The sequence below is a fragment of the Tetrao urogallus genome, assembly GCF_951394365.1.
Source record: "Tetrao urogallus genome assembly, chromosome: 7".
In the NCBI taxonomy this organism is placed as follows: Eukaryota; Metazoa; Chordata; class Aves; order Galliformes; family Phasianidae; genus Tetrao; species Tetrao urogallus.
In genome coordinates, this window is record NC_136820.1 from 31,417,569 (window position 1) to 31,431,649 (window position 14,081).

General features: G+C 38.3%; 1 protein-coding gene across 1 annotated transcript in view; it reads right to left on the reverse strand.

The window, feature by feature from the left end:
- Nucleotides 1-14,081, reverse strand: part of ITGA8 (integrin subunit alpha 8) — a gene marked incomplete at both ends in the record, with an annotated part of 98,297 nt that overhangs the window by 24,433 nt on the left and 59,783 nt on the right. The window contains 4 exons of the mRNA XM_079538392.1: nt 3,936-4,094; nt 5,688-5,793; nt 9,152-9,232; nt 12,502-12,581. Coding sequence (XP_079394518.1) covers nt 3,936-4,094; nt 5,688-5,793; nt 9,152-9,232; nt 12,502-12,581 — 426 coding nt within the window. The remainder of the gene's footprint in view (nt 1-3,935; nt 4,095-5,687; nt 5,794-9,151; nt 9,233-12,501; nt 12,582-14,081) is intronic.

The window sequence follows — 14,081 nt, forward strand, 5'->3', positions numbered from 1 at the left end:
AACCCACAATATAATGACATGCCTTTGAAGAAGCCCTCAGTATACAAAGACAACTGATACATATGTAGATCCATAAAAATACTTGATCATTTTTACAATTATTATTTTTTTTTTTTTCATAGATCATAGAGTGTGAGCATCTTTGCTAGTGAATTATTTACAGCTAAGGTTGAAAACAGCCCAGAGGGGCTATAAAAAACATGAATGTCTCCTGCAACAGTTCAAAAGCAGAATTCCTCTAGTAGCCTAAATATTCAGGTTAAAGATCTACCTGTGCGACCTGGTGTGGGGAACCTGCTTTGGCAGGGGGGTTGGACTCGATGATCTCTGGAGGTCCCTTCCAACCCCTACAATTCTGTGATTCTGTGATTCTGTGATATCAGGTAAAAGATAGTGGGTTAAAGATATTATTTTAACTCTCTTGAGCCAATAGCACAGGACAACTCTGTCTCCACAGCCATTCTATATGGCACATATTTCGCACACGATGCCTTACTTGAAATGGATTCTCCTTCTCTGCAAGGCCTACTACAATGGCCTTTCTTGTTTTCCCCACTGGGAAAACTGTATTGTGAGCCTCATCGTCTTGAGCAGATTTCAAGGTATCTCCAGTTCCTCAGTTTCTCATTCAAAACCCAGTTTAGCCTTCCTCCTTTTCTAACCTCTGCTGCAATATGCAGCATTCTATCAGGAATGTTCAGGAAGAGGACTATCTCTGTCCCCAGATCAGAAGTGGCACACACAGCTGAGAGCTCTGCAGCACAGAGGACACAACTTTGGGACTACGCCAGAGCCTGTCGGCAGGTGCACCTTACCCATGTGGTGGCTTTTACTCCATGTGTTCCGCACTTGAGCCAATACCAAAAGTCCACTGCAGTCAGAAACCACTGTCTGTCCCTCTGGTATTTACAGGCACAAAAATATCTCATAAACACTGGATCAGGCCAGAGGTCCAGCTTGCTGAGCCCTTTCTCAACAGACCTGCCTTCAAACAGATGTAGAAGGAAGAGCAGGAACAAGGCATGCATTTGCCTCTTTTAATAACTTTCAGCTTCCAGCTTAGGGACTTCCTGATGCAGATGAACTTTCTGTTCATTTAATAAACTTCACTGGCCTTCTCTTTTGCAAATGTGTCCAGTTCTCTCCTAAACTCATGTAAACTTTTAACCCCAGCTGCTTCCTCTGGCAACAAGTTCCAGACATCCAATGCCTGTTGCACGAACCACCACTTCCTTCTGCTTGCTTTGAATCTGACTGCAAGCTTCACTTGATGCTCCAGTTCCTGTGCTGTGAACACATGGTATTCCTGTGCAGGAGCAGGCTGAGGGCAGTCAGTCCCCCACCACGCTGTCCCTGCCACTTCCCATCTTGTAGATTATATCTGTGCACAGATTGAAGCATCCTAGACTACTGAGCTCCTTTGTGCAGTGAATTTGTTCCATGTATTCAATCAGCCCTCTTCCTTCTCTTCACACCGTTTGCAAGATTAATAATTTTACTATCACCACTATGAGAGAAAGAGAAGCTACAGAAAAGCCCCTAAATAGGAATCTTCCCATGGGTGTATAGGTTTACAATCAAAATTAATCTTTGGGAATGAAACAATGAAACTTGCTGGAAAGCTTTCTACGAGAAAGTAAATTCAACAATGGGAAGCCATATACCGCTTTAATTGAAAGTGAACAATCTAAGTCATTTTTAAGGGGAAACACCCAAGCACCCAAGAATGCAAGGTTCTGAAATCCAAGAGGAGCCAGGCATGTCATGTCCTTGGCCTTATTTGGAAATCGGAGCCAGACAGCCTGATGTTTATATTAAGCCCCCCTATCCTCTTCCCATCTGAAGCAGTACATAAGCATGAAGTATTTGAAATCAATTGTATATTCATGATGTTCAGTGCTCTGAAAGCTAAAACAAGGAGAGGATGTTTAATTCTTGCAGTAATGACTGAAGTATCTTCTGCTATGACAAATGGACTGTGATTTCAACAAGAAATTTCATACAAGCCTTACAGTTCTTCTTTAGGTAACAGATGTAATCATTATCAAACAGGAGAGGAAAAGCAAACTCAAGAAACATAAAAATAATCATCAAAAAATAGACTGCCCTGAAAATGTTATTCAGAACTTTGGCACTATTCCACCAACAGGCTCTGCCTTCCTGACAGAAATGTTCCCATCCTGGCTTCTAAAGTGAAACTCAAAGCAGCATCCAGTAGTCAGGGGAAGGATGCTCAGCTCCCTTACTCCTTATTTGCAACCTGATCTGAGCAGTGGCTTTGAGCTCCCAGGGTTGCAAATATAAATTGGGCAGCTTGGCTTCCTGTTCCTCACTGCTTCTAAAAAATAAGTGGAAATGAGGTGCAAAAGATCATAGAAAAAATATTATTTCCGAACTTCTTGTGTTTTGCATATAAAATAGGAACATCTTGAGTTTCCCCTCATTTTCATTTCCATCCTGTAGCAAAACTAAATGGAAAGGGAGAATCCTAACTCTTTACTGCCTTCCTTGAATGAAACAACAAAATTTAGTAATGTGTTTGTTATACACAATTTTTTTTCTATATTTTTGTGATTACATAGTGTATTTCTATCTCTGTAAGCAAAAGACTCGTCATGCAGCTCCTCAAGTGAAGAGCAGTCCTGTTGGCTAGAAAGCTCTCTTCACTTCTCTCCACTGTACTCAGCTCAGCTCCTGGTAAGCAGAAGACGTAGAACAGTTAAAGCATTTGGAATGTAGCTCTTCCTACAAGATGTTTAACAGACTACTGGTTACACTTGAGAAGTGGTGCTTATTTCAGAAGTGTCTGGAATGAGTTATGCTTAATAAACTGGATACCTTGTTTTTGATGGGATAATAAGGAAAGCTGTGCTTTGCTAAATCTTCTGACTGAGCCAAACCCAGTTCTTTCTGCGGGACCTGCCATCAAAAATACAGACCTTAAAACAGGCCTTGAGACCCATTGCCTATCAGCACCATGCTGAGGAGGCTCTGACCAGGCTGTTCCTTGGTCCTGCTACCTCCAAACTCTGAGATCTGCAGCTCTGCTGCAAAACAAGAACCACATCCATGGAAGGAGAAACAATTTGGACAGCAGAAAATGTGTAGGAGTACCAAGAAAAAACAAATGGGGGATTTTTTTTCCCCTTTGTTGGCACAATTAAAATAACTACAGAACCATTTCCAAGTAGGATAGAAAACAAAAAGCCTGCCATGTTGCCACAACGTTACAAAGTTTATGAGTTAATATTGATTAAGGCATACAAATAATCGCAGTCTGTAGGAATCCGTTCATCAGATAGCAATACACGAAACCGTTTCTGGAGTATGCTTGATGCAGAATTCCAGTTGCTAGTTTGCTTTATTTGATACTCAAATAATGTTATTTAATATATCAAAATCACCTTAAGATAGGTAAAAAGATATATAGGCTTTTAAAGGACTTACTGTATAGAGTATACTGTCTCAAACTATGTTGAACTTAACCACACTACAAAACATAGTACATGATAATAAATACATGCATCATATACTTAGTGCAAGGAATTAGACCTTGTCCACAACACATTGCTGCAACTGACTGACATGCAGCAGCCCTGCAGAAACCCTGTTTATCCACGGAGGAGCCAGCGGTGAGAGCCTAGCAGCAGTGAGGGCCAAGAGCACCCTGTGCTGCACTCTCAAGCTGTGATACTGAATCAAACATATAACCTTCTGCTGATAAGAGTTCATTACACAGCACACATCACATAATGCAGCAGCCACACCAGTCACATTCTGGACTATCTCTAGTTTGCTTTTTACCCGTGAAAATGATCTCAGGGCTACTGTGAAAAATTTCCGAAGAAACTCCATGCCATTGGGAAGTTGTAGGCAGAGAAAATGCAAGCAAATGTAGACAGGGATGGAAATAAAAATAACAGTGGATGACTTACATTGATTTGCATTATATTAATAGGAGAGCTTGTTTGACAGTGCAGTGGTCCATGAGTCTGAATATGCAGAATGTAAAGAAGAAACTCCTCTTGACTGGACACAGGCCAACCGACATGGAGAACTGTATTGTTGATGGCACTTGGTCCTATATTGTGAAGCTGGGAAACAAACATTATCAGTGCTGTCAAAGGCAGAAAATAATAACAAAAAACACATCAATCATCACTTTGATACTTCAAAATTCTTAACATCTATAATCCTGACGTACTTTTGGAAAGAGGTATACATTATTATCATCATTTTATTGATGGAATATCTGTGGCAGGCAGTGAAAAAGAACCTTCTCATATTAGTTAGAAAGCAAATCTGGGAGATGATCTTTTTTGCCATCACCTTTCCCATTTTTTCCTGTGTATGAAAGACCTGAAATGACCTACAAAAAACCACTCAACAAGATGTAAACCAAAACAGATTAGCACTGTAAAAATATATACAACCAGAACAAAAAATACCGAAAACAGGTGAAAAAAGAATCACATTTCAGGGTGAAGGATTAGAAGGTACAGCAGAGCCTAAAGTAATTTTTGTGATTAAGAACTCTATTTTCAGTGTGTCTTAGTTCAAATTTCCCAAGTGAAAAAGAAAGTAGCTTTCCTGAAGTAACATTACAAAATAGCATTATTTTCTGAGGAAAAAAAAACAAACAAACACAACCATAGAAATTAAAACATGGGATGTTAAAATTTTTCTTTTAATGGTATACAATTTGAAAATGTCTGATGACTGCATGAGGTTTGAGTATGTGCTAGCACTGGATTTGAGAGCTACAGAAGCAGGATATTATGAAGTTCTACTCAAAGTTTCTGGAGACTTGAAATTGTCCCCCTCCCCTCCTTTTATTTTTGTTTTTTAATGTGCAGAATTTTGTTACTGCTGCGCTTTATTTTTACCCAAACAAAACCCACGTTCATTCTTACACCTTCTTCAGTAAGGAGTTTTTGTGCTCGTGTTTGGTATTCATTATGCCTTGCTGATATCAGTAAACCACAAAAGAGGCTTCCTGAATCACCGTAAATATTGAATGACTGTTAAAATATGTTTGAAATCACATATTTTCCTCCACAAACAGGTGGGTGAGATAGGAAGATTTGTTAGACTTTTCAGTTTAGAGAAATATGTTAAGATGAGGATAAAACAAATAAGACTTTGTATTTTGTAGTCTGAACCACTACAGTTCATTGCATCATGCAAATTCTAATCTTACACTGCCGGTTGAGCTCTTGTACACTGATTTGTTAATTGAAACCACATGTGAGGCATTCTGCTTTACACCCTTGAATAAAGGTTATCCATCAGATTCTGAAGATGCTTTGTATTCCATACAGTTCATTCAGGATATTTGTTTCTAACCCGAACTCTTCTCCTCATAGCTTTTAATGAAAAAACAGCCAAGTCAGTGAAAATATTTGATGTTGGCTGTAATGAGCTCTTAAGCACTATTTTTAATTCTTGCCAAGCATCCTAAATATTTATAGATCTCTTAAATGTCAAAGGCAGATTTCAAATATAAACTAGTGTCTCCTTCGCTAATGTGAAAAGGGTTCTGAGTTCCCAGATTAAATATGGGTCATGTTCTGAAGTGGGAATATTTACATGTATGGCTTTAGATGCTGATAAAGATAATAATTCAAATTCATCAGGATTTCACTGGGAGCAGCGTAAAGTACTATGTAATCATATATCATTATTACCTCATAGATGTGTTCAACTAATGGACCAATTTCTTCTTCTTTTGTAGGTTCATCTTTGGGTTCCCAGTTGTGAAGAGGCAGAACAATTTGTGGTGGGTGAGAGACTCTGTAATACGTAAAATGAGTGAGAACAGTGGTCAGCTGTATTACGTTAAAAAAAAACAAACAAAAACAACCACAAACCTAAGAGCACTATAGAAGGGCAAAGGGCACATTCATTGCCATTAGGAGAGGTTTGCCTATTGCTACGGAAGCAACATGATGCTTCATAAAGTACTGCCCCATCCTTACAGCTACTGAGGGTGACCATTTATATAACACAGATATTCACTATCATATACTATATATATATATATATATATATATATATATATATATATAATTTCTCTGATCATGAATTTGCCTTATACTATTCCTTTAAATAAACTGAAAGGTAGCAATATACCCCATTTTATAAGTTGAAAAAATGAAGTACAGGTAGGGCAGATGACTTCCATAAATTTGCAGTGGAAATTAGCTTATCAAGAAACTGAATTTAGGGTTACAGCATGGAACCTTACTCCAGGCTTTCCTATTTGTTTTGCAAACAAAGTGACATATAGGGAATTGCCTGAAACATCATTAAAATATTCACAATGAAATTCAAACATAAATGAAAAAAAAAAAAAAACAAAAAACTGCAGCTTAGAATTTGACATCTTTGTTTAGTACTCCTATTTTACTTTTCCCTTCTGTGTCTGATTTCAATAAAGGACTAAATAGTCTCCCATTAACATTTCCATTTCAATCAGAAGCACCATTTCCCATAACAAATGGAAGCTCCCTAGAGGGGCTTCATTCTGATGCCAACTTTAACCTCGCTAAGTTGTTGAGAGCTTGGGAAATCAGATCCCAGGAGTTTCTTTCAGCAAGGCACGAGAGTTCTGGCCCAGGCATCTGCCATCTGCCAGTAACAGAACCACCCTTGGTGCTAAAGCAGTAGGCTTTGCCCTTTTAAATTTTATTATTATTATTATTATTATTACAATAGTTAGCTCTCACTTAGCTTTGCTGACTTTCACATTCTTTAGCTTAGAGGAAAGGCTGGGAGTTTCCTGACAAAAAAATTGTCAAAAAACTTTTTTTTTTTTTTTTCCCCACAGTATAACTTTTGAGTAAAATGATGAACTTCTGTTCACTGATATTAATTCCCTTTTACTTGGGTCAGAACAGAAGAAGCATCGCTGCAGATGCAGTTTGTTCTTTAGGGAACAGAGGAATGGATTCTTTTGTTACAAATACTGACATTTCTATAATAGTTTAGGAGGAAAAAGTGCTCCCACTTTCAGCTCTTATGTCATATACACTGAAATAAATGTCTGATAAAATTTTCCACAGAGTATAACTTCTCAAACCATGTGGGATCAAAGAGAAGGACAACTTAATGCCACCCAGCCAAAGTAAAAAGCTACATGAAATGTTAGGCATTCTGGCATCCTGCTAGATCTAAATACTTCCCCAGAATTCAAAATGCCAATTAGCTCCTACCAACAAAAATGTCAGAAGACAAATTTACAAGCAAAACCAAATAATAAAGAAAATAAAACACATAGTAGGGAAATATTGGTGGTAGGTGTACAGTTGGACTAGATGACCTTGGAGGTCTTTTCCAATCTTGGTGATTCCATGATTCCTGTATTCTCTATTCATAGTATGTCATTTCAGATGAGGTACTAAGTCCAACTTGTTCACAGATGAGGTAGGTAGCCTAATCTTTCGCAAATGGCTTCGCTTCCAATAAGAACTGTAATTGCAGATTGTCTTTGGAGAGCGGGACCTTTCTTGTGTAGTTAGAAAAGCCACCTTTAGCTACCACAAAACTTTGCAAAACACTGTACACAGATAAAAAGAAGTAGGCATAAGGTTTTAAAAGTCAACGCTTTCTATTACGTTCCCAGCATAGTGTTTTTCTCACCTACAGAATTACAAAGTGCAACTGCAGACATGCTACTAAAATAATCATAAAGAATATAAAAATGGGCACTTGTGTTTTAATAGATTTTACAACCATTGAAGTAGTAAAATAGGGTCAAATTAAACAGAAATCTAGATTTCTCCTAGACTTTTAGGTGCTAGTGATCAGCCAAACGTGACCACTGAAAAGTAAGATAAAAGAAATAAGTTCTACAAAAAAAAAGGTTATGTGCGATATGCAATAAAAACTCTGCCTGGTGCAAGTCCTTGCAGAACAAATTCCTTCCTTTCTGCATCCCTCATTCCTCTACAACTCTTTCAGCAGTGGAACATCATGGTTACAGCTATAAAACACTTAAGATTTTTATAGAAAAGAAGAAGTGAGCAGCATAACAAAATTTTAGTTATCTGAGCAACTACTCATTGAATGAACAAATGAATGAAAGGAGTTGTCTCAAATTGCCTTTAAGGAGAATATTGGAGATTGTTTTCTTTCTCATAGCAATAGCATTTCTATGCATTTACTGTGTAAATATATATGCATACACACTGATGCAGTTTGGTAACTGTAGTCTTCCTCAGTACAGTGTATAATGATTGTAGTTACACTTCATCCAACCCTGTATAGAGCAGTAGGTGAACGAGTGTAAGACATTTTCCAGACCAAATGTGGGCTCAGACTTTCTTTTATTTTTATCTAGGAAATAATGAGCAAATAGTTCCCGTGGAGCTGCATGCTTCAACATCTCTGAGTAATAAGCAAAATCTGTCAACAAAGCATTTGGGAGTTTTCCTTTGTACATGCCTATCACAGCTAAAATGAAAACCAAAAGACTTATGAGTAAAGAAACTGGAAGTCATTCAATTAAATAATTCCTCTGTATTTAACAACCTGTTCCTTAGCTGTGCAGGCAGCAACTCCAGCCTCTTTTTCCACTCAGAGGCATGCTCCTTTTAACAGCCAAGGTTGTTTTTGCCATTTTTGGTGTCTACCTATCTATTTACTACAGAGCTTCTCATTACAAAGAACACACCATGGCACAAAAAGAATGAAATGGACAACAAGTCTGCAAAGAATACAAAATATTTTTTAAGATATTTCTATGAACGTGATGAGAACTGTCACTGAAAAAAATCAGTCTGCAGTGCAGAAAGCAGCCCTTACAGAAAAGTCTCATTAGGTATCCATAACCTTTTCATTACAGCACTGTAACTCTGACCATTCCTTAACCTGATTGTCCACCCATGGCAGCACCCAGCATTTGCTCTCCCAACATTTTCTCTCACATCGGCAGCCCACCAACTAACCCCTTGTGGTTCTTACTTCCTCAGCTTCTGATTTTCTGGTACTCATTGCCACTCATTTTGTATTCGTGACTTAATAATATGGCATTCATCTTCCCATCCAACTCATTTCTCTATCATCATTACTAACTCCACAGAAATCACTATCATTTCTGCTCTAGACAAAAAATAGTTCTGTTTCTGAATTGAAATGGTGGAATACTTACCCTCTGACCTGCACCTGAGCCGCAGCAGTGATGTTGATATGAAGGTTAACTAAATTGCTGGTGGAATTAACCTTGTTAGAACTGGAAAAGATTTGCACAACGGTTAAAAAATACATATTTTTTTGGAGCAGAACTCTAGACTGTTATGGATACAGAACTGAACACCCACAAGGCCCACAGTTAGGAAGTGATGCCACTGGACATTATATAACATGAAGCTTGTTATTGCCATTCCTCAGGCTTTTTTTTTGGAGAATTGTATTTCAGTTTGATATCATTTCAGTTCAGTGCACATTTCATAATATAATCAATTCAAACTACCTTTAAAGAATCACATGCAAGGATAAAATGATACAAATTTATTTGATTCAGAATATCATCTAAGTTTCCTTGTTCAACTTGGCTATCTGTATGAATAGGAATATTCTAACAGAACACAAGGCTGCTTCATGCATTGGAAGAGGCAATGTTAATGAACAAGATGGGCTTTGTTTTAATTAAATTTGCTTCTGTGACTCTCCAAACTTGTGACTTCTGCATAACAGAGTTTTTAAAGAAAGAAAAAACAACAGTAAAATAAATGGTTTCTTTCCTTTTCTTATTCTCTCCCCTCTCCAGTCCACATTGCTTACACTATAATTCCCACAGATCTCTACATTTAAAGCATGATGCTGCCCCTCCTTTCATTGCCTTTTCTTACTACCAATCCTTATTACCAAAGGTAGTTTCACTTCACACAGCCATTTATGTGAGTATTGGCCATTCATGTAAAGAACAGTTTGCAGGGTCAAATTCATGAAGACAGAAAAAAAAATGCTTAGAGAATTAGAGTATATTTAATTATAGGATCAAGGACACTAAGTCAGGAGGTTTTACTCAAGCAAGCATGGAAGCACTTCCTTGTTTCATGGAGACTAAGTGTCTATTACTGTCACAGTTTACTGCTATCACATCTGGGTAGCATCAGTCAAATGGAAACACTCAGAAGAGGCCAGCATTCCCAGCAACTGACTCCTGAGAAGGAAAGGGCAACAGTGCTTTGATCCAGGCTTTCTGGTTACAGATTGCTAAAATTAGGAGCAGCTCTAATTTGTTTGTAAACCAATGCAGATTCTCCTGAAACATCAGCTGAACTTTTGATGTAATCTTCTTACAGTCACTTTTTGAGCTACAGTCAACATTTAAAATTTGCTTTTAAGTAAAAAAACGCCTGTACCATTAATTTGTTAGTATAATTTTTCTCCAGTTTCTATTACAATACTACTTTCTATAGTGTTAAAATACAGATTTTGATCACATATATTTGATATTCAAATTCTGTTTGTGCTTTACGGCATTTTGTAGAGAATAAAACAGTTTAAATAAAGGTGCCAGGACATCTCTCTTGCTACCAAAATCCACATCAGAAAGGGAATTCATTTTAGGTCATTTCATTTCCTTCTTTTGTTTTTTTATGTTTGCTTTTTCTGTTCTCTGAGGAGAAAGAATGCATGAACAGCAGTGCTGCTTGGGAAGCAATGTACAAAGAAGTGTACTTTCACTGTAGGGAATATTCCCCATGCAAAATACTTATTTTTTTCTTAAGCAGCTGAGTGCTGCTTAGCATTTTGATATCAGTGTGTGGAAGCTGTCCTGCTTTCTCGGTAGTCCAGAAGGCTTCCTCCTCCTACATTTCAGTCAGTAAATATTATGGAGAATGTATGAGATGCTGCTGTCTCTTGAAGCTCAGACTTTTTGCTCATCTATCAAAGGTCAATCAAAGTGACCTGCCCTCAGCTTTCACTAGCTGGAAAGATCTTGTTTTCCCAAAGTTCCAAGCCTATTGGGTTCCATTAAAAGGGGAGTAATGATACAGCTTTCACATCTATAACTGCATTACTTGCATTAATGACCAGATGATGAACAGTGCTACGGAGCGGGGACCCACAATATAGACATTGTACATATTTTCTCTCTCTCTCTGGAGGTGACCATGCATGGGTTAGCATGGCCTGAACTCAGCAGCCATGCTCCCCACAGAGCACTGAGTCCTGCCCAGGGACCTCTTTGTCTTCTGTGGCATTGCTGTGCACTTCCCAAGTTTCTGCACATCCTTTCCCTCAAGGGTTACATTCTGAAAACATGACTCCAACGTTTTAAATGTCTCAGTTATTTAACACACGGAGCATGATCAAGGCCCTCATTAAAGGCCAGACATTAGTAATTAAGTCTCTGAGTGTGGGGCAGCAAGGGCCCCACCAGGGACTCCAGACCATATTTGATGACGACAGGGGTAGCAGAAGCACTGTGCCCTACTGAAATACTGAAAAACTCCCAGGCTTTGTGTTTGCTGTGATCCTAACCAGCCTGACCTGTGCTTTTTGGCCTCTAACAGAAAACGATTGCTCAGCAAAAACCAGAAAGTTTTCCAGCAGTAATATTTTGTCCTCGAAAATAGGGAGGAAACTAATAGAAAATGACAGATTCACATGAACTGAAATAATTTTTTCTCTTAAGGACATTAACTTCAACTAGATAGTCTACAAAATATGAAGCATTTGACTATATAGAGACATTTTCACATTTGCTGAGGCAGCAAAAATTGGGTAATTTAATTTTAAAAAGATGAAGAGTAAATCTAAAAATATAGATATAAAAAAAATGAACACATTTTTAAGAACCAGAAATACTTTAAAATTCCCGTTTAAAGAAAAAAAGTACTGAGCAGATTTTAACCACTCTTCCTTATTGTTGTGAAGTAGTGGCTTTTTTTTTTCCCCACAGGATGATGTGTTTTTAAATATAGAACTTTGTTAAAAAATGATCATTATTCATTAATCGCCAAGTGGAAAACCAAGTGCAAATTTTGCGAATCTGCTAAAGACCCTTCGACTGCTGATCAAAATCAGTAAACCTAAAATTTAACAACATAAAATCACACAGAATCACAGAATGGCCAGGGTTGGAAGGGACCTCAAGGATCATGAATCTCCAACCCCCCTGCCACATGCAGGGCCACCAACCTCCACATTCAATACTACCAGACCAGGCTGCCCAGGGCCCCATCCAATCTGGCCTTGAACACCCCCAGCGATGGGGCATCCACAACCTCTCTGGGCAGCCTGTTCCAGCACCTCACCACTCTCATAGTAAAGAATTTCCCCCGACATCCAAATCCTCAGAACAGCTCTAAGACTACTGTAACTAATAAATTAAAAGCCCACAACAATCCAGCCCTACTAATCCTCCTGAAGAAAGCTACCAAAGGGAGGCCCATGAAATACCTACTGATGCTGAAGAGTTAAATTTCTTATACGCTGAACTTCAGACATCAACAGAATTTAAATAGTACTCTTGATAAAACTTCTAACCTTTTTATTTGCAGCACAAAATTGATGCTGAAATCTGAATTCTCAAAATGCTGAACAGAAAACCGGATACCTGTAGAGAACTGGGAAAGAAACAAAATTAAGTGTTAATTGATCTTTTCACTTTGAGAAAACATTATTGTTTATTGTTGAGTTTCACACACTTATGTAGGGTACTGTTATTTTTTTCAATTACTATGAAAGAATGTAATTTTGTTATTTTCAGGAAAAAAAAAATACCATCCTGCCTGCGTACATTGCCAGATGGAAAACTTGTACAGAGGAAAGATCAAGTGGAAGACAGCAGCAGGCTCCTGAGAGCACAGCAGTGGGCCCTTCTTCACAGTCCTTGCTGTACATTGCCAAGACAGAAGAACTAACAGCTGTCTGGCACCTCTACTCTGCTTCCATCCATGCATTTCTTCATCCTGCTCTCCGGGTCTTCCCTCTGTTGTCTCAGTACTGTGGCAGGAGCCACATGCTTTAGGCACTGCAGGACTGATGGATCACTTTTATCTTTTAGAGGCTGAAGTAGCAGAATCACGATGTTTTGATTTGGTTTGGGTTTTTACACTGCAGCTTCTAGCAGCCATAGTTCCGTTAAGATGAATAACACTTCAAAGCTATCCTTGCAGTAGGGCTTACCACAAATTGCAGCTTGTGGCCACAGAAGGCAGAGTGTAAAACACACAACTCCCCAAACTGAAGGGTGTAAGGGCTTCCATCCATGCTCCCCTGTGTTTACATAAACCTCAAGTCTACAGATCTACTTCTTCCTCTTGCTGATAATTTCCATTTGCTTTGCAAAACAGTCATGGAGTAACAAACTAATTCAAAGGCAAATGGAATTACAGGGCTAGACATAGAAGTTTATATATATATATATGTATATATATATATATACACACACACATATATATATATACACATATATATCAGCATATGGTGGGGTCTCTGCAGCCTTCTTGTCAGACACGGTTACAGCCCTGGTATGCGAGTGGCAGAGGAGGAGGGGGAGATGCCATCCGTCCTCCACATTAAATTAATAAAATTGTACTGCAATGATTAAATTAATCTTTTTAATTGCTTCATTTCAACTGCATATGTTTTGAATCTGTTCATTTTTGAAATGTGAATTTTGCATTGAGGCTGACAGCAAAGTACACAGTCTGTAATCTTGTACAACTTCCCCTCCCTCTTGCCTCCCGTACTGCCTGACGGTGAAATTTCCTGCCAGATAACTTGCAGACATGCTTTCCTTTTAAAAAAGATGGTTATATATAATCCTGCTCTCCATGGGGAGAAATAGCCTTTCTGGGAAAGTCATAAAAAGGTACCAGAAGTGAGGACATCGGTTCTTCATCTCTGCTAATATCTGACTAGATTTCAGAGGAAAAAAAGAACTGTCTTCAAGATATGCTTCCTTGGCATATGTGGGGCAGCACTGTAAGCAACAGGACACAGTACAAGGTACAGACTTCTGTTTTTGGACCAACACTAAACATCACCGAAGAAGAGGAGAGATTTTTCTCTGTGGGTGTTATTTCATATTTTTAAGGAATTTCTTTTCTTATTTAGCATTA